Source organism: Chiloscyllium plagiosum, unplaced genomic scaffold (genome assembly GCF_037043375.1).
Source record: "Chiloscyllium plagiosum isolate Xiang-an unplaced genomic scaffold, Cpla_swu_hap1 HiC_scaffold_32, whole genome shotgun sequence".
In the NCBI taxonomy this organism is placed as follows: domain Eukaryota; kingdom Metazoa; phylum Chordata; class Chondrichthyes; order Orectolobiformes; family Hemiscylliidae; genus Chiloscyllium; species Chiloscyllium plagiosum.
The window spans coordinates 41,568,894-41,590,344 of record NW_028270170.1 but is presented as its reverse complement, the minus strand read 5'-3'; the positions used below and the strand labels follow the sequence as shown (position 1 = coordinate 41,590,344).

Here is a 21,451-nt window from a genome sequence, read left to right as displayed (position 1 = left end):
GGGAGGGTGGGTTGTAGGGGGGCGTGGACCTGACCAGGTAGTCACGGAAGGAACACTAGAGTCCTCAACTAGGACCCTAGCGATTCTGATCATGCCAATTGTCAACAAATTAAATAAATGAAAAGGGATAAACACATTTTTGTATTACAGCTGAAACTCTGCTCCTTTACAAAGATATTTATACTTTTATAATAACCACTTATTCTCTCAGTAAACTGAAACATCGGACCTTAGCAAAGCACTGGAATAATATTCTGCAGGGCTATTTTTGATTGTGAACGGCTTACATTTCTTCCAGTTATCCAGTTCACACCTATCCAATGGTGCTATTACAAAAATCTTCTTAACCTATTTACTATTAATTAGAGAAGGAAAATCTTGGTATCAGCCAGAAATTGAAATCTGATCAAGTTAATATTACTGATGAAGGTTGATTGAAGAAGGTCAAAAATGCAGTTAAGGTGGGGTTTGTTTGCAGTTCTTTGGAAAAGTGCAGGTTCTTGTAAATCAAAGCCAGTTTCCCAGCTCGTACTTTGCCCTTCATTAACTTCATCTGAAACAATCAATTGTTATTAAAGGATACTGTATTCTAGACACAGCATCTAATGGATACAATTTGCAGTGAGTTGGGGAGGGAGGGTGTAAAAGGGCATCACCTCAAATTGTCACTGGCTTTTCCTCCACCTTTCTCAGTTGGGCCTCATGTTTCATCCTAGAGTGCTGGTTTTCTCAGCAAACAGATCATTAAATAAGTGCAAGCAATTTCTTGTTATGCTATTCTTAATATTTTCCTTTTAATATTTATTATGTGTTTGCCAAAATCAGCCAATTTTCACACATTAGTCTTCTGTGAGCATGTCATTATTAAACATATTAACCAACAAGAAGGTTGGTTCTATTTCTAGAATAAATAGTATTCACTTCTTTGGAGCAATGGTTGAGACAACTTAATATTTATTATTATGTAGTTTGATGCCACACTGCGTTTGGTTTCTTTGCAGACTGATCAAGAAAGTAAAGTCAAGAAATGTCTTCAAACTTTGATATCAAAGTTACACTGTTTATTAAACATTAAAGCTAAATATGGTAATCACAGATAAACCGGCCTCTGACTTTTAGTTACATTAGGTAAGGAATATTCTATCTTTTTTGTTGTTTTGTGTCCAAGTGTTAAAGTGTAGAGTAGTGGTCTTGTCTGGTGTAGATTTCCGGAGTGTGCTAATTTCACTCGCACTGTAGTATTTATACTCAGTGATGCATAGCTCCATGGCATCAGATTAGATTCCCTACAGTATGGAAACAGGCCCTTCGGCCCAACAAGTCTACACCACCCCTTTGAAGAGTAACCCACCCAGACCCATTCCCCTATTTACCCCTGACTAATGCACCTATCACTACGGGCAATTTAGCCTGGCCAATTCATCTGACCTGCACATTTCTGGATTGTGGGAGGAAACCGGAGCACCTGGAGGAAACTCACGCAAACATGGGAAAATGTGCAAACTCCACACAGTCACCCGAGGCAGGAATTGAACCTGGGTCCCTGGCACTGTGAGACAGCACTGCTAACCACTGAGCCACCATGCTGCCCCAACCTTCATCTCAAGGTTTCCCAAAGGTCCAGAACTTGGACAACAAATGTGACTGAAGTGACTCAAGGTCAGGCAGTTATCAGAGCTGAACCCACTCAGTACTAATTATCATTTAGAGCAAGGCCAAGCCAGCTAAACAATGCATTCAATTTGCCATTTGTATGAGAGATAAATTAAGAAGCCATACATTTCTGAAAAGTTGGAGATGGGTCCCTGAAATTCTTGCATTTGGCATAGATCAGGTTTCATTCTCAAAGATGTGGTGAGCTCGGCATTCACTACCCATCCCCAGTGACCCAGTGAAGGTAGTGGTCACAATCGTTTGGATAACAGCTTTGTGACTGAAATAAACAGCGATAAAGTCATGTGGGTTGTATGAATATCTACCCTGTGTTTTTGACTACCCCTGTTGGAACCACTTCCCAGAACTGTGGCTGGCTGCCCTATACCTTATACCTTTGTCTCTTTGAGATTACTGATGAGGGATTTGATGGCAAAATAAAAACTCTTCACAGCATAAAATTAAAAAAACACTTTATTCTGAGAATCCTGTTTGGCAAACTTCTCTGCCTTTGTTATACTTGGCAATAGAAATGGACAGAAAATCTGTTTTTGCAGCTCAATCACAAAGTAAACATGTTTTGAAAGCTTGAAATAATGTTCCATATGGAAAGGGGGGGGGAGGGGTAAGACTCCCCTGCTCATTTCATCACCCCCACCCCTGGAAAAAAACAACTGGCAGATGTTATTCTAAGAATAGTAGGACCTCTTGCATAGATGAAATTGGTCTTTGACTACCAGTACGAATCAGGCAATATCACAGCAAACCAGAAACCCCCATCACCTCCCTCCTGATTTCCCTTTCCATTGATTCTCAATGGGCATGGTATAACACTGGCTGCTGGTTTGCTGTGAGCCCAGTTCAGGCTACTAGCACAGACCAACTCCATTCCCTGTCCTCTAATCCCCTCCCCACCCTCCCCCTTTACATCATTTGATTGTCATCAAGACTCTTTGTAGCTTCATGCACAAACTATTTTAATAAAGTGCCCTACAGAATTCCTGGTACTGGTGTAAGTAGAAAAAATGTTGGTCCCCAGTGTTGCAATCTCTTCGGCTTTAAAGAAGAGAAAGATTAATCTCCAACAATCAAAAGGATGATCTTAATGTTCAGGGACACTTGTTTCATTTTTTTCAGATTTATTCCCCTCCAATGAAAGATGATCTGCTCTCACGATGTAATAACTTCACTATGATTTGTAGAACTCACTGTTTGATTGGCTGGTGTTTTCACAGCTCAGTATTAGCCAATTGTGACATCCTATCACAAACATGCCTCCATATTTCTCTCAAACCTTGTATTAACTGCCCTCACCCGTCTGCTTCACAGACCCTGAAATTTTACCTTTAACAATATCATTCTTCATGACTACTTTCAATGCATATGCAATCTAACCCCTTAACACAAGATTACCCATAGAAACATTCCACCTTACTTCCCTTGAACATCAGCCTCATGGCCTTGTCATGCATAAAAGACAGCCCGGTGAAAGGAGCTCAAAAGCCCTGGATTGATGCTGATCTAATACAAGGTACTTAGCCACCCTCCCATGAACACAACTGCCCTCATACATCCTAACCTTCCAGTCAGCACCACGTGGTATAGTCACACCCAGTACATCAGGGACTGATATAATGAAATGGAACCTAAAACCCTAAAGTATCCAAAAAAGCCATTTCCTTTAGTTTCAGAAACAATAAAAGAAATGTCATTCAGCTTTACTGAACGTCACATCATGAGGCGTCATCCAATCATTTCGTAAGATACTAAAGATCTTAACCCCTTTAAAATAAATGCTATATTGGTAACCAGCGTGAATGTGCTTCTCCACATTATATAATCACACACCAGATCAGGAATACAGGCTTCACATTACAAACCTTTGCTCCAGTATGACCCTGCCTGCCAGGTTAGCACCTTCCTTGGAATTTAGATGCATCACCTCATCACCCACATGACAAGCCCCACTTTGTCGGAAATGAACGTACATTCCTATGAACTGTGATTGGGATCTTCAGCTCATGAAATCAGGCCTTGTAAAAGGTTCCCATCCCAAACTCAGTTCCTCAAACAGTAAAAATGTGGGATTTTTCCTTTGATGAGTATGTTGATTTGTTCAGACACTGTTACAAGTGGAAGAAATGCACTGTATTTAGCAGAGAGCAAATCATCTAATGATCTAACCTGACATGGGCACAAATCTTTCACTGATCACAGTTAAACATCAGCACTTAAGGTGCATTCTCTCAGTTACTCTCCTTCAATTGTCCTGTAAACAGGTTGTTGTGGTCTGCAATCTAAGATGTTTCCAATAATGAGCTGCAGGTGTTTCATTAATGCAAATTTGCTGTAACAAATTGCCGACACTGTTTCTAAGGCGTGAACTTTTAAAATGTACGTTGACTGTAATATGATTACATCGCCAACACTTTAAGCACTGTTTCTAAAGCACAATTTTTCTATAATGTAGGGTTGCACCAGAACACAACCATTGCATTATAGAAGACCTACCTGTTTATCAAATCTATACTGGCTTATTGTCTTCCCCTACATATAGTGATATGTTCATTCTCAACTATTCAATCATCTTTGAAAACATGCCTTTCAACTCTGATCAGTGGCTTATGGTTCCGTAACATAGGAACAGGAGGAGACCAACTGTCCTTCAATTCTGTTGCGTTAATGGTTGATTTATCTTTAATGCTGCTTATTCACCTTTGTTCTGTAACTCATAATGCCTCTCCTAAACAGAAGTCCAATCAATCTTAGTTTTCACATTTTCAATTAACAGTTTTTGAGGGAAGAGGGTTCCAGACTTGCATTGCTTTCTGTATAAAGAAGTGATTTCTGACATCACACATGAGTGGCTTACTGCAAAATTTTGTTGTTATGTCCCGTGTTCTGGGCTCCCCTCACCTAAGGAAATAGCATCCCTGAACCTACTCTTCCATCCACCCAGTTCGACACTTTGAACCACCATCACCAATCTCTGGCTAATTTCTATGCTACTCCTTGTTGACAGTTTTCCAAGTTCCGCTGTGAGTACACAGTCACTAGGACATCAACAGCTGCTAAGAGGAACACTTTCCTAAGACTTTCCTAAAGGATGTGGTCAGCAATCCAGAATGTGCTTACTCAATTTAAATACTACATGTATCCTCCTCTTGGCTGTGGACTTGTGGGTCTGAGAAGCAGTGCTTAAGACTGCAGAAAACACTGTACCAACATTTGAACCATGCTAAAACTGACAGGAGGCTCATCAAGCAGAGTGAATGCATGATGAGTTTGGTCATTGAACTGTGCCTTTTACATAGAAATGCTTTGTTGTCAAGGTCAATAACACAGTTGAAACCTGTTTACTGGGGTGCCCTAGTGGATACAAATTGCCCCATTTATCAGATCATCTCTAGGAAGCAAAATCCACCAGTATGATGCAAATATATATAGTTTTATATATAATATGTAACTGGATGCCTGAGAAATATATCCTGTAGGCATTACCCCATTAAGCAGTGCCAACTGTGTTGCAATGTGACTGTGGTGGGACCCCATGTTGATCTGCATGATGTTCTGAACACCAGTCTGTGCTAAGCACACTGCTCGAGGATGAAGAGAGACAGGGGAGCAGGTGCCAGGGTTATTCTTGCTGTTCATTCATTTCCATGTCGGACACCAGGATGTTTTTCTCCATGGATTCGCTGGGCGTTGAGGACGTCCTGCTGTATCGCGCGCTCTCAAAAGCCCCATGGCGTGAGGTCCAGGTTGTTCGCCGTCGGTACAGCAGCACCACCACCACCACCAGCACCACCACCAACACCAATGCGCCCAGCACGTACAAGATGATGTCCAAAGTGTGCCCTTGTGAGCCAGCTGCAAATACAAGCACAAAGCCAGAACATTAAAAAAGGAAGTTCTCAAAATCAGGTCACTGTGTGCAAATGGAAATGGACAACAGAGAAATAGGATGGGATTTACTTACCGGTACCAAGAAGGCTGTTCTCTTGAACTGACAGAGTAAATTTGGAAAGAAAAATGCATTAGTTTAGTTAGCATCAGAAGAATTAACAGTAACAGTGTACAATGGATGTTTGTGACTTGCTGGCCCACCTTATATCACTCCTAATTGAAGCTAATGGGCCACTGTTTACTGTTGCACAAAAGTCAAAATTGTGTTGACTTTTTTGGAGGCCATGACAATAATCAGACTCAGCATCTGAGAGCTATTCGTGGGGGGCAAAAGGATTCAGCAAAGGATTCTGTTCCTCACCTTTAATTCACTGATCTTTGCTGGAAAGTTCATCATTGTGGTTTTGGATGAGGAAAAGGAGGGAAAATCTCAGCTGGGAAATTATATATAATTGGAGCTAAATGGTCATCTTTATACAATCCTGTATTAGGAGTTGTTACCTTCAGGTGGGAGGAGAGAGATTCCCTTAAGGCTGTTTTGTCTAAATTATAATACCAGCCACTTGCACAGCCTTAAATCCCTATCCATCCATCATTGGATCAATGTCATTTTTTTTGTCATATCATGAAATCTCCCTTTTTATTTCTTACCTCTTGGCATTTTGCAGACGATACCTAGTGTGAAACTGGTACAGGGACCAATCCCCCAGATGCCAGTGTTGCTCTTTATCCAATAGCAAGTGTTTGGACTCATTAAACTCATGTTCTCAGTTCCACGAGCCCAGTTTGAATAGTTCAAGACAGTCTTATCAGGCCAGACAAGTGAACCACCTAAGAAAAACGACAGAATGAAGGGCTGATTATACCCAACTGCATGATAACCACACTAACAATATTGCATGGTAACTTTATTAACTACATGATACCATAACTGCACAGTAACCATATATAAATACATTGCATGGTAATTCCATTGAGAGAATACTTCAAATGGTAAACTCCACAACTATAGTAACTCTTAATCCCTCATTGCAACTAAACTGCACAACAATCGCATCAACTACACAAGGTAACCACATCACGTGATAAATGCACTAATTGCACTGTGAGGTAACTAAATTAACTACATCATGGTAATCAGATTAACTGCAATACACTAACCACACTATGGTGACCAGATTAAACACATCACATAGTAACTATACCAATGGATTGCATCAGATAGAATCCCCTAACACCACATTAACTCTGAACCTCTCATGATAAATGCATTACTGTACATCATTGTAACCACATTCACCAAGTATGGTCAACTGCTGTTCTTATTTCTGAAGCTCTTGTTACCATACTTCGAGGGTATTAAAATCAATATATTCACAATTCTTTTTGAGTAATTTATCCTCATCTTACTCCTAAATGGTCCTTTATTCTGAGAACTATGCTACAACATTTTAGATTCCCAGGAGAAATTATCTCAGCACCTTAACCTATCAAGGCTCTTCAGAAGCTTGTATGTTTCAATAAAATTATCTCTCATTTAAAAGCTCAGAGAATACCAGCCCAATTTACTCAGCCTTATGAAGGCACACCTCTCATTCCAGGTTCCATTTAGTGAACCTTTGTTGGACTAACTTTATTCATTCATGACTTGGAGGTACCGGTGTTGGACTGGGGTGGACAAAGTTAAAAATCACACAACACCAGGTTATAATCCAACAGCTTTATTTGGAAGCACTAGCTTTTGGAGCACCGCTCCTTCATCAGGCAGTTGTGGAGAATAAGATCATGATCGCAGAATGTATAGTCAAAGGAGTCCACTTTCATGGAGATGTGATACATTAAACAATTTTACGTTAAATCTTCCATCTTTTCCAACCAGGATCATTCCTCATCACAATGGATGTGTCAGCACTCTACACCAGCATCGCCCATGATGATGGCATCAGTGCAACAGTTTCAGGACTCAATGCCAACAACTGTGAATCTTCGAGCACCATGCTAGAACTCATCTGCTTCATCCTCAACCATAACGTTTTCACCTTTGACAACCAGTTTTTCATCCAGACACACAGAATGGCTGTGGGGACCAAATTTGCACCCCATTTTCATGCACTAGTTCGAACAAGACTTCTTTTCTGCACAGGACTTCCAATTAACACTACGCATCAGATATATTGGCGACATTTTCTTTCTCTGGACTCATGGGTGGGGAGTTACTGAAACAGCTATTCAGTGGTATCAACGAGTATCATCCCACCATCAGACTTACCTTGGACTACTCTTTAGTACCTGTCTCATTTCTATCAAAGATAGGCACCTCAGCACCTCACTGTATCGCAAACCCACGGATAACCTCATGATGCTACACTTCTCTAGCTTCCACCCAAAACATATTAAAACAACCATCCCCTATGGACAAGTCCTCTGCATATACAGGATCTGTTTGGATGGGGAGGAATGTAACAGACACTTTAAAGTGCTCAAGGATGCCCTCATTAGAACAGGATACGATGCTCAACTCATCAACCACCAGTTCCGACATGCCACAGTGAGAAACCGTAATGACCTCCTCAGGAGACAGACATGGGCTGCAACAGACAGGGTACCCTTTGTTGTCCAGAACTTCCCAGGAGCTGAATGACTATGCCATGTTCTTCACAGCCTTCAACATATTATTGATGAGGATGAGCACCTCACCAAGCCCAATCTTCAGGACAACACTGTACAACCCTGTCACAGCAGCCACTGCAAGACATGTCAGAGTATCGACACGAATAACACTGTTACATGTGGCGACACCTCCCACCATGTACGCGGTGAGTACTCATGTGACTCGGCCAATGTGGTCTATCTCATATCCTGCAGGCAAGGATGCCCTGAGGCATGGTATCGAGCAGATGCTATGACAACGGAATAATGGACACCGCGCAACAACCACGATGCAGGTGTGTTCCCTCCCAGTCGGGAAACACTTCAGCGGTCCAGGACATTTGGCTTCAGACTTTGGGGGACCATCCTCTATGGCGGACTACGGGACAAGCAAAAACGCAGAATGGCTGAGCAGAAGCTGATAGCAAAGTTTGGTACCCATGGGAATGGCCTCAACTATAGGTGACCGCACTCTACGATACACTCTCTCTCTCTCACACACACACAAGCAGATCCTCTCTCATACACCAGCTCTCTCTCATATGCACACTCATACACCCCCCGCATTCTCATCCACACAAGCACCTTCTCACAGACACACAGCCCATCACTCACACACACAACCAATCTTACACACACTCACACCACAAGCACACTCACTCTGCCGCTCCTACACTCGCGCACATATAAGTTATGGGGTGAATTTGTTTTTGCAGAATTACATTTTATTTTGCTCAAAGACTGCATGAATCCAATGTAAAATTCTGTAAAACTATGCAGAGGGATTGTCAGTCTGACTCAACATCGGGACACAGACAGACTTCACACCTATTGTTAGAAAATGCTGGTGGGTGGCACGGTGGTTAGCACTGCTGCCTCACAGCGCCAGAGACCCAGGTTCAATTCCCGCCTCAGGCGACTGACTGTGTGGAGTTTGCACGTTCTTCCCGTGTCTGCGTGGGTTTCCTCCGGGTGCTCCGGTTTCCTCCCACAGTCCAAAGATGTGCAGGTCAGGTGAATTGGCCATGCTAAATTGCCCGTAGTGTTAGGTAAGGGGTAAATGTAGGGGTATGGGTGGGTTGCGCTTTGGCAGGTCGGTGTGGACTTGTTGGGCCGAAGGGCCTGTTTCCACACTGTAATGTAATCTAATCTAAAAGCTGAACTATCTTGAGATTGTAATTTAAAGACGTTCTGGGATTTACATATCAAAATACAGAAACCAGCATATCCAATTCTAAAAGATGAAAGATTTAATCTAAAATTGTTTAATGTATCACATCTCCATGACACTGGACTCCTTTGACTATAAATTCTGTGATCATGATTTTATTTGATTAGATTACTTACAGTGTGGAAACAGGCCCTTCGGCCCAACAAGTCCACACCGACCCTCCGAGAAGCAACCCACCCAGACCCATTCCCCTACATTTACCCCTTCACCTAACACTACAGGCAATTTAGCATAGCCATTTCACCTAACCTGCACATTTTTGGACTGTGGGAGGAAACCGGAACATTCGGAGGAAACCCATGCAGACACGGGGAGAATGTGCAAACTCCACACAGAGGCAGGAATTGAACCCGGGTCTCTGGCGCTGTGAGGCAGCAGTGCTAACCACTGTGCCAACCAATTAAAAATCTATCTAACTTCTCCTTAAATTTACTCACTGACCTAGCATCCACTGCATTTTGCAGTCGCGAATTCCACAGATTCACAACCCTATGGGAAAAATAGTTTCTCCTCAACTCTGTTTTAAATTGGCTACCCCTTATCCTAAAACTATGACCCCTCGTCCTAGAATGCCCCACAAGTGTAACCATCTGCTCCACATCTATTTTATCCACACCTTTTATCATCTTGAATATCTCAATTTGATCTTCCCTCATTCTTCCAAATTTCAGAGTACAGGCCCAAACTGGTCAAACTTCCTTCATTCAACAAGCCCCTCATCTCTGGGATCAATCTAGTGAATCTCCTCTGAACTGCCTCCAATGCCACTACGCCTTTCCTCCAAGATGGGGATGAAAACTATGCATAATACTCCATGTGTGGTCTCACCAATGCTTGTATAGTTGCATCAATACTTCCTTACCTAAATATTCTATTCCTTTAACTATAAAAGCCCAACATTCCATTTGCTTTCTTTATTATCTGCTGTCCCTACATGCTAGTTTTCTGTGACTCATGCATGAAGACTGTATACCATGTGCTGTCAACTCTGCCTGGTCTGTCCTGCCGTTGAGACAGGACATATCCAGGAATAATGATAGTGGTGTTTGGGACATAGTCATACTCATGGAATTATACTTTACAGAGAATGTCGGACTGTTGTGAGACTAGTCTGAGACAGTTCTCCCAATTTTGGGGCTAGTCTCAAGGTTAGTAAGGAGGACTTTGCAGGGTTGTGTTTGCAGTTGTTGTTTCTGGTGCCTAGGTAGATCTCAGATGATCCATCAACATCATTTTATTCTTGAGACTTTTGAGCCGTTTGATACAACTGACTGGCTTGATAAGGTCAGAGAGCAGTCAAGAAATAACTACTGGGTTTGGAGTCACACATAGGCCAGATCAGCTGAGGGCTTCAGTGGACCAGGTGGATTTTTACAAGAATTGACAATGATTTTATGATCACCATTAGCTTTTTAAGTCCAGATTATTTTTCCAATTTAATTGAAAATCCACCATCTGCAGTGCTGGGGTTTGAACCTGACTCTACCCAGTCTCTGGATTGCTCGTCCAACAACAATACAACTTTGTTATCACCTCCCTAAATATAATAACTGTATTCTGAATTTGGAGGAAGTGATTCAATTGAAAGTAGGCTAGTTTATGGATTCAGAATTGGAGATGCCGGTGTACAAAATTAAATATCACACAACATCAGGTTATCCTCCAACAGATTTAACTGGAAGCACTAGCTTTCGGAGCACTGCTCCTTCCTGCCACCTGATGAAGGAGCAGCGCTCCGAAAGCTAGAGCTTCCAATTGAACCTGTTGGACTATAACCTGGTGTTGTGTGATTTTTAACTGGATTCAGAAGGTTCAGATCTACATCCATGGTCTCAGCTGGACATGGGTAATTTCACCTGTTGGGATGAAGAACAGAAAATATCTTATTTTTATAACAATTTAATGGTATTTCCTAAAAAACATTTGTGCGGACATGTGAGTCAAGAGCAATATAGGATAAGCTGTGATGCCACACATAGTAAAATAACTTTGTCTCTGAACTTTGATATATAAAAGTCCTTTCTGATAGTATTTCATTGGGTTTCCCATTTCTTTTCGCCTTTAATCAGCCAAAACAGCACAAATTATTTTTTTTGGAAATTTAAGAGCAAATCACACTCAATTACAACCAAGTTTCTGCAACATATTGCATGAAACTAAAAAATACATGGCACCAGAAGCACCAAATTATCAAACAGAGAAAGGAAGATTTTTGTCCCAAAATTGAGAAAGTTGCCCTTTAAAACTAGGCCAACTGCACAAGTTTGTGGAATATTCTGCATTCAGTGATTTGCAGATGATTTTCTGCAGAAACAGAAAAACAATTATTTTCAAAACTAACTGAATTTTGGGCACAACTTACACCAAGGGTGCTGACAGCAGTCAAAGCAGCAATTCCATCTCAATGTATTTTAGGTCTGCTTGTATTCTAATGTGAGAGAAAGGGAAACTGAAAATGGTAAAAATTAAACAATGGCATGTTTAATATAGGGTTAAATGACTTGGGAACAAAAGTATCCCATTTGTCATGTTATTCAAAGTCACTGACAGGACCATTATTTCCTCTTTATTGTCCAGTCACTAAAAGTAGCAAATGTGATTTTTTTCACTGATGGAATTAAAATTTACAGTCTTAGTTCAGCAGGGAGAGGGTTCTGTGCTGTTCATGATAAGGCATCATTACAATGATCGGTCATTAAACAGCCACTAGGCCAAACAACTGCTGTCCCATGAGGGGCTCAACACTATTTCAGTTAGGATTCCTGGCAATTTCTACAACTGGCTCTATTGGTTTGTCTTTTGAAACTGGTGAATGTTTGAGTCCCACTTCCTTTTCTTTACACTGACCATCACTGATCAATTTTTAAAATAAGCTCAAATATCAATAAAAGAACCCTCCTTTTAAACAGTACTTGACAACACTGCCGTTCAGGGAATGTACAATATTCAGATCTAGCTCACTGAGCAAGGTACAAACAATCAGAGTGAGCAGATTCCTCCTGCCCGTAATGTGTAACTCATTCTCTACTCAGCCAGAGCTCAATGAGTAACACTCCCACCTGTAAGGCAGAAACTTGTGGCTTCAAGTCCCATTATAGTGGAATCATGTCTTTGGCTGACGCCTCCAGAATGGTACTCAGGGAGAGGTTTGGGTTGCCATAGCAATATGGGGTGGCATGGTGACTCAATGGTTAACACTGCTGCCTTACAGCATCAGGAACCCGGGTTCAATTCTCACCTTGGGTGACTGTGTGGAGTTTGCATATTCTCTCCTTGTCTGTGTGGGTTTTCTCTGGGTGCTCCGGTTTCCTCCCACAATCCAAAGATGTGCAGGTCAGGTGAATTGACCATGTTAAATTGCCCAGTGTCAGGTACATTAGTCAGGGGATAAATATACGGGAATGGGTCTGGGTGGGTTACTCTTTGGAGGGTCGGTGTGCACTTGTTGGGCTAAAGTAAAACCTCGCAGCTCTTAAACTCAATCCCCCTGTTAATGAAAGCCAAAACACCATATGCTTTCTTAACAACCCTATCCACTTGGGTGGCAACTTTTAGGGATATATGTACTTGCACACCCAGATCCCTCTGTTCCTCCACACTGCCAAGAATCCTGTATTCAGCATTCAAGTTTGACCTTCCAAAATGCATCACTTCGCATTTATCCAGGTTGAACTCCATCTGCCATTTCTCAATCCAGCTCTGCATCCTGTCTGTGTCGCGCTGCAGCCTGCAGTAGCGCTTTATACTATTGACGACACCTCCAACCTTTGTGTCATCTGCCAATTTACTAACCCACCCCTCAACCTCCTCATCCAAGTCATTTATAAAAACTACAAAGAGCAGAGGCCCAAGAGCAGAGGCCCAAAACAGAGCCCTGCAGGACCCCACTCAACACTGACTTCTAGGCAGAATACTTTCCATAAAAAGGCAACCAGAATTGGCTCAAATGGTGTCAAGCATCAGATATGTTGTAGATGTAAGTTGGAAGGAACTGGGCAAGGGACGAGAAAGTACAGTCAAGGTAGGTAACATACTGGCACTTGAGAAGGAAGTAGCTGTGAGCTGAGTGTGTTTGGGGGATTATGAGGCTGTAGAAGGAAGATATCCAGAGGAGATGATCCAGTTGAAGGCAATTTTGGAAATGATGGCTTCATGTTTAATTGTGGGGTCCTGACCCAGAAAAGGCAGGAAGATCATAAATTTTTCTTTGATTTTTCCAGACAAGCTGTTTGTGATGGTTCTATTTCCAGTTCACTTCCTGAAAACATTTTTTTTCAGTTCAACCATTAGTATCCCTTTTTCCCTTGCACACATTTTTTTTGTCACTAATCTTACATTTCACTAATCTTTCCTTTAGCTCTTGTCTTCCACCACCCCTTTGCCTCAGTCAATAATATACTTCTACCTTTACTCCTGGTGTTTATTATGATCCACTACACTTCCGTTGAAAGATCATTGCTGTAAAAGATTCATTCTTCCTCTCTTCACTGGTGCTGCCTGACGTGCTGAGCATTTCCAACATAAATTCAGATTTCCTGCATCTGCAGTATTTGGCATTTATTGAGAGGAGGTGCTGAATGTCTTAAAATGCATAAAGATGAATAAATCTCCAGGACTGGCTCAGGTGTGCCCTAGAACTTTATGGGAAGCTAGGGAAGTGATTGCTTGGTCTCTTGCTGAAATAGCCATGGGCATGATGCCGGAAGACTGGAGGTTGGCAAATGTGTTGCTTTTATTTAAGAAAGGTGGTAAGGAAAAGCCAGGGAACTACATTCAGCTAAGCCTGATGTCAATGGTGGGGCAAGTTGTTAGAGGGGATTCTAAGGAACAGGATTTACATGTATTTGGAAGGGAAGGATTGATTAGGGAGAGTCAACATTGCTTCATGTATGGGAAATTGTGACTCACTAATTTGATTGTCATTTCTTCAAAGAAAAATCAAAGAGAATTAATGAAGGCAGAGTAGTTGTCCATATGTACTTCAGTAAGACATTCAGCAAGGTTTTGCATGCTAGACTGGTTAACGAGGTTAGATCACAAGGAATTACAGGGAGAACTAGCCATTTGGATACAAAATTGGCTCAAAGGTAGGAGATAGAGGGTGGTGGCAGAGGGTTGCTTTTTGGACTGGAGGCCTGTGACCAGCAGTGTGCCACAAGAATCGGTGCTGGGTCCACTGCTTTTTGTCATTTCTATAAATGATTTCAATGTGAACATAGGGAGTATGGTCAGTATATTTGCAGATGGCACCAAAATTGGTAGTGTGTGAATCGTGAAGATAATCACCTCTACAGTACAAAAGGACCTTGATCAGATGGGCTGATGGGCCAAGGAGTAGCAGATGGAGTTTAGTCTAGATAAATGTGAGGTAGGGTGAATCAGGGCAGGATTTATACACTTAATGGTAAGGTCCTGGTGAGTGTTGCTGAACAAAGAGATCTTGATGTGCAGGTTTGTAGTTCCTTGAAAGTGGAGTTGCAAGTAGACAGGGTAGTGAAGAAGGCATTTAATATGCTTGTCTTTATTGGTCAGTGCGCTGAGTATAGGAGTTGGGAGGTCATGTTACAGTTGTGCAGGACATTTCTATAGGAAAGACATTATCAAACTTGAAAGGATTTAGGAAAGATTTACAAAGATGTTGACAGGGTTGGAGAGTTCAAGCTATAGGAAGAGACTGAATACGCTGAAACTGTTTTCTGTGGGACGTCAGAGGTTGAAGGATGACCTTATAGAAGTTTATAAAATCATGAGTGGCATGGATAGGTTAAATAGACAAGGTCTTTTCCTGAGGATAGGGGAGTCCAAACCTAGAGGGAAGAAAGATTTAAAAGGGACATAAGGGGCAACTTTTTCACGCAGAGGGTGGTGCGTGTGTGGAATGAACTGCCTGAGGAAGTGGTGGAGGCTGGTATAATTACAACATTTAAAAGGCATGTGGATGGGTATACAAATAGAAAGGGTTTAGAGGGATATGGGCCAAGTAGTGGTAAATGGAACTAGATTTATTTAGGATGTTTGGTTGGCATGAATGAATTGGACCAAAAGGTCTGTTTCCCTGCAGTATATTTCTATGACTCTATGAAATGAATTTAACCAACCCAGTACCTGACGGATGGCAACCAAACCACATTTGGTTCTATATTATCAAACACATCTGGAGAGGTCAAAGGATTGGCAAACTTGCATTCATGCAACAAGAGGTATATTTCTGTGATTAAGATTAAAACATTTGTTGGAGCTTTACTTTGTACATATTAACTGGACTTGGACTGCTTGACGCTAGATGTCCTTGTCCTCGGCAATTTTACTTTTTAATTCACTTTTGGGATGTGAGTGTTGCTGGCTGGTCAGCATTTATTGCATTCTCTAGTTACCCTTGAGAAGGTAGTGGTGAGTGGCTTGCTCGGCAATTTTAGAAGGGAGTTGAGAGTCAACCACATTGTTGTGGGTCTGGAGTCACATGTAGGCCAGACCAAGGTGAGGATGGCAGATTTTCTTCTCTGAAGGACATTAGACAGATGACAAATGACAATGGTTCCATGGTCCTCAGTAGGTAGATTCTTAATTCCAGATATTTTTATTGAATTCAAATTGCACTGTCGACCATGGCAGGATTCAAATCCAGATTCACTAAACATTAGCTGAGTTTCTGGTTTAGTAGTCTAGTAATAATACTACCAGGCCATTGCCTCCCCTTCATTTCAATGAGCACACATAAATGATCAGTGGTTTTATCTGCAACGAGTTGATAAATAAGACAATTTTGATGGACAAGCTGGTAACACAACAAAGGACAACAGTGTCACCTAGGAGTCAGAAACAGCAGTTACTTTGTGATCGTTGAAAGAGAAAAACTGAATGGGAAATTTTAATATAACAGAATGATTACATGTTGGCAAAGTAGTGTGACCAAAAATAAATAAAAGAACAAAGGCTTGTGGACCCAACCACTCTGCATTTTCAGCTGTCATCTGTAATATGGTCATTATAATCAGACTACCTATAGAATTTGTGCTCTTTACAATTCTGGTCTCCCTCCTGTAGGAAGAATGTTGTGAAACTTGAAAAAGTTCAGAAAGTATTTACAAGGATATTGCCAGAGTAGGAGGGTTTGATCTATCGGCAGTGGCTGAATAGACTGGGGCTGTTTTCCCTGGAGCATCGGAGGCTGAGGGGTGACCTCATAGAGGTTTATACAATCATGAGGGGCATGGATAGGGTAAATAGACGGATCTTTTCCCTGGGTTGAGAGAAGACCAGAACTAGAGGACATAGGTTTGCAGTGAGAGGGGAAAGATTTAAAAGGGACTTATGGGGCAACTTTTTCACACAGAATGCGGTGCGTGTATGGAATGAGCTACAGAAAGTTGTGGAGGTTGGTACAATTACAACATGCTCCTGCCATGGCCAACACATTGTCTCAGCATGCTCCTGCCATGGCCAACACATTGTCTCAGCTCCTGCCACATACTCAGAACAATTACAGCACATACTGGGGTGTACACACAAGGATAGTTATCTGAATCGGAAGGGTTTAGAGGGATGTGGGCTAAGTGCTGGCAAATGGGACTAGATTAATTTAGAATATCTGGTCAGCATGACGAGTTGGACCGAAGAGTCTGTTTCTGTGCTGTACATCTCTATGGCTCTATAAGTAAATAAAGTGAGTATAAATAGAAAGGGTTACAATGTTGCAGTGTCAAAACAAACTTACTCTTGGTGTTATACATGAGACTCAGCCAGGCACCTTTGGTATCATTTTCATATGTCTCCAGATGTTCCCATATAAATACATTTTCTACTTCATCAAGAATGGACAGCAGCTCGGCTCCATGCACTGTTCAAAAATAATTAAAAATGAATTTCAAGAGAAAAGTAGAGTGACTGCAGAACATAACTTGGTTATTCCACAACACCCGCGGCACAGTTGTTAGCACATTGCCTCAAAGCGCCAAATACTCAGGATCGATTCCAGCTTTGGGCTACTGTAAGTGGAGTTTGCACGCTCGCCCCATGTCTGTGTGGGTTTCTGCTCTGGTTTCCTCCCATAGTCCAAAGATGTGGAGTTAGGTGGATTGGCTATGTTAAATTGCCCATAGTGTTCAGGGATATGTAGGTTGGGTGGATTAACCATGGGAAATGCAAGGTTACAGGGATAAGATGGGGTGAGTCTTGGTAGGATGCCCTTCAAGGGCTGGTGTGGACTCGATGGGCCAAATGGCCTGCTTCTACACTGTAGGGTTGCAATGATTCTAACACCCAGTCTCTACAAGATGGATAGAGAATTTGTTATATCTGTAATTGTGTATTTTACTTACCTTTCTGACACAACTGTGCTGCCTCTTTGGGAGTCGCCTTCTTTTCCAAGTGGAAGGAGTAACAATGATTACGGAAGGGGATCCAGGAAGAATCCTGCAGGCTGGTTGGACAAGTTCCAGTGAAAGTTGATTTGCTCGACCAGGACTCTGAGAATAAAAAAACATCCGAACGTGACCAGGACGATCAGAGTATTTGAGAAGATTTGTAGCTCAGGTTATGGATGAAGTTGTTGACTTGCTCGCTGAGCTGCTAAGTTTGTTTGTGGGTGTTTTGTTACCATTCGAGGTAACATCGTCAGTGCACTTCCGGTGAAGTGTTGGTGTCTGTCCGCTTGCTATTTACGTGTTTGGGTCTGCTGGGGTTGGTGGAACACCAACTAGCCACCAAGAGACATGATCAGCTATCACTTGTATCCATACACATGGACAATGAAGAACACCAGTTTGACTGGGACAACGTATCCTTCCTAGGACAAGCCAAACAGAGACATGCATGGGAATTCCTGGAACCCTGGCACTCAAGCTGGAACCCCATTAACAAACATGTAGAGTTGGACCCCATATACCAACCACTAAGAAATGAAACCAGTAATAAAACTGCAACTGACACCACCAACCTCAACAGACCCAAACACATAAATAGCAAGCGGGACAGAACCCCAACGCTTCAGCAGAAGCACACTGATGATGTTACCTAGAATGGTGATGAAATGTCTGTGAGCAAACTTACCAGCTCAGTGAGCAAGTCAACATCCCCATGGCCAGGAAGAGTTTAAATTCTGAAACCAACAGTAGAATCATTCGATTCATAAGAGGTCATTTCCTCTTGATACATTGCCTAACTGCTGCTAACCTATCAATGAACAGGATTACTTGTACAGAGGAACCTTGATTATCCGAATATCAGATTATCTGACAAAGTCACAAGGTTCCAATGCTTGGCTAAACTATGTTATCCGGCATTTGATTAACTGAACAAAATACTCACCATCGTGTCCTTTGGATAGGTTCCTCTGTATTTATGAATAGGAGGAGGCTATTCATCCCCTCAAGCTTGTCCTAACCTTCAATGGTATGCTTGTTTTGTTCGTCAGGGCATTGCGTATAGCAGTTTGGAGGTCAGGTTACGGTTGTACAGGACAATATTTAGGTCACTATTGAAATACTGCGTGCAATTCTGGTCTCCCTGCTAAAGGAACAATGTTGCCAGTGTTGGGGGATTTGGGCATTTGAGCTGTATGGAGAGGATGAATAGACTGGGGTCATTTTCCATGGAGTGTCGGAGGTTGAGGGGTAACCTTATCGAAGTTTATAAAATTATGAGCATGGATAGGGTAAATAAACAAGGACTTTTCCCAAGTGTTGCAGAGTTCAAAACTAGAGGGCATAGGTTTAAGGTGAGAGGGGAAAGATTTAAAAGGGATCTTAAGGGGTAACATTTTCATGCAGAGGGTGGTGTGTGTGTGGAGTAATCTGCCAGAGGAAGTGGTGGAGGTTGGTACAATTACACCATTTAAAAGGCATCTGGATGGGTATATGGATAGGAAGGGTTTAGAAGAATGTGGGCCAAATGCTGGCAAATAGGACAAGATTTATTTAGGATATCTGGTTGGCATGAACAAGTTGAACCGAAGGGTCAATTTCCGTGCTGTATATCTCTATGTCTATGACCCTAATTAATACCTTAACTCCACACCCCATTGAATTATAAATCTAAATTGGATTAAATTTCAATAGTGAATTTCTACTGATGGCTTTTGGTTTGCTAGTCCACTATTCACAATTGCTAAGTTCTGTAGATGCTGGACATAAAAATAGAAAATTCTGAAAATATTTAGCAGGTCCCTGGGGAGAAAAACAAAGTTCAGGTTGACAAACTTCTATCAGAATTGTAAAACGTTAAGAAATGGTAACAAGGACAGAATACGAGGAAAGTACAAAGGAAAGTCAATGATAGGGCAGAAGGCTGGAGAGATTACAGAATTAAACAGATCATGCTGCAAGGCAAAAGGACTGGTGCACCCACAGACCAAGTAAGGATGAACCTTCAATTCATTTTGTTTAAACCATGTTCACTGTTGAATATAATTTGTGTTGATAATTGTCATGAGTATTTTAAAATTTATTCTGGGGATACGAGCATTACTGGCTCGACAGTATTCATTGCATATCTTTAGGTACCCTTGAGAAGCTGGTGGCGAGCAACGTTTTTGAGCTGCTGCAGTCCATCTGTAGATAGATCCACAATGCTGTTAAGAAGGGTGTCCCAGGAGTTTGACCCAATGACACTGAAGTACTGGTGATATTTTTCCAAGTCAGGATGGTGTGTGACTTGGAGGAAAACTTAGTCACAAATGGTACTGAATATTGTGCAATCAACAGCAAGCATTCCCCACTTCTGACCTTATGATAGATGGAAAATCATTGAAGAGTAGCTGATGATAATTAGGCTGAGGACACTTCCCTGAGGAACTCAGTGCTAGAGTTTAAATTACTACTCTCCATCAACTACAACCATCTTTTGAGCCAGGTATGATGGTAGGAAACAAATCCCAAACCACCCACCTTGATGTAGCCTCCGTTTGTGGAGATAATAACCTTCCCTTATTCAGTTCAAACTGACAAACATGCCCACATTCTCTCGTGGATTTGTTGGCATGCCCTGATTAACTTAATACAAATTAGGTTGACTTAGTAAAGGTTAGGCTAACTGCAACTCAACAGCAACAACTTGAATTTATGTGATGCCTTCAAAATAGTAAAACATCACAAAATTCAGTTAGTAATACAGGTTGTTCTGCTATAAAGTGTGTTTTGTTAACACGAATTTGCTGTAACGTGATTGACAAATTCAGGACACTGTTTCTAAAGAGCGAACTTTTAAAACGTGTTGGCTATAATGCGATCACATCGCCAACACTTTAAGTTCTGTATCTAAAGTGCGTTTTTTCTGTAATACAGACTTGCTCAAAACACAACCATCACATTATACCTGTACTCTCAACTCTGCATCAAATCCATGGATTCAGGCCCCCTCCCAATCTGATTTTGAGCTCTGTAATTAGGTTGGCACTCCAGTGCAATATTCAAGGAGTGCATTGTCAAGGCTGCTGCCTTGGGTGTCACATAAAAAGGAGAGCCTAGCTTCCCTTTCACATCAAAGTAAAACATGGCTCTGTGCTATTCTGGCACTAGTTTCACTGACATTCTGAAAAGTATTTAACTTTCAACTAACAATGACAATAAAAAGGTCATATTATTGCTGCATGGGCAGATTTGCTTTGCACAGATTGGTTGCTGCATTTTTACTACCATGATGATTACACTTCAAAAGAGTGATGAGCAATAGGTTGTAAATGGCTCTATATAAATGAAAGTTTGTTCTTGAAAAGCATTGGAATTATAACTGCCCTGATCACTCCATTCTGGATTTCTCTTATTAAAAATAATCCATCACAGCTGTTAAAAGGATATTTAACAGGAATGTTGCTCACTGTCCTCTTTAGCACATCTCAGACCTGTGTACATTTCTGACATTTTCCGTTTTCAATTCTTTTTGATATTGGTCTAGTGATGTCAGTTGAGTTGTCAGCATTAGCCATAGCGTTGAGAACTGGACAGCTCCTAGAAAATGTTCAGATGCCCACCTGAGGGGGAAGATTGGGCCTCACTTTAATGTGTCACCCCAAAGCAG

At 41.6% G+C, this 21,451-nt stretch overlaps 1 protein-coding gene across 1 annotated transcript in view; it reads right to left on the bottom strand.

The window, feature by feature from the left end:
• Nucleotides 1-1,375: 1,375 nt before the first annotated feature.
• Nucleotides 1,376-21,451, bottom strand: part of mrc2 (mannose receptor, C-type 2) — a 337,889-nt gene continuing 317,813 nt past the window's right edge. The window contains exons 26-30 of the mRNA XM_087977928.1: nucleotides 17,758-17,904; nucleotides 17,154-17,276; nucleotides 6,211-6,390; nucleotides 5,633-5,659; nucleotides 1,376-5,523 (exon numbers count right to left, since the gene is read on the bottom strand). Of these exons, the coding sequence (XP_087834054.1) occupies nucleotides 5,291-5,523; nucleotides 5,633-5,659; nucleotides 6,211-6,390; nucleotides 17,154-17,276; nucleotides 17,758-17,904 (710 nt within the window). The 3' untranslated portion in view covers nucleotides 1,376-5,290. The remainder of the gene's footprint in view (nucleotides 5,524-5,632; nucleotides 5,660-6,210; nucleotides 6,391-17,153; nucleotides 17,277-17,757; nucleotides 17,905-21,451) is intronic.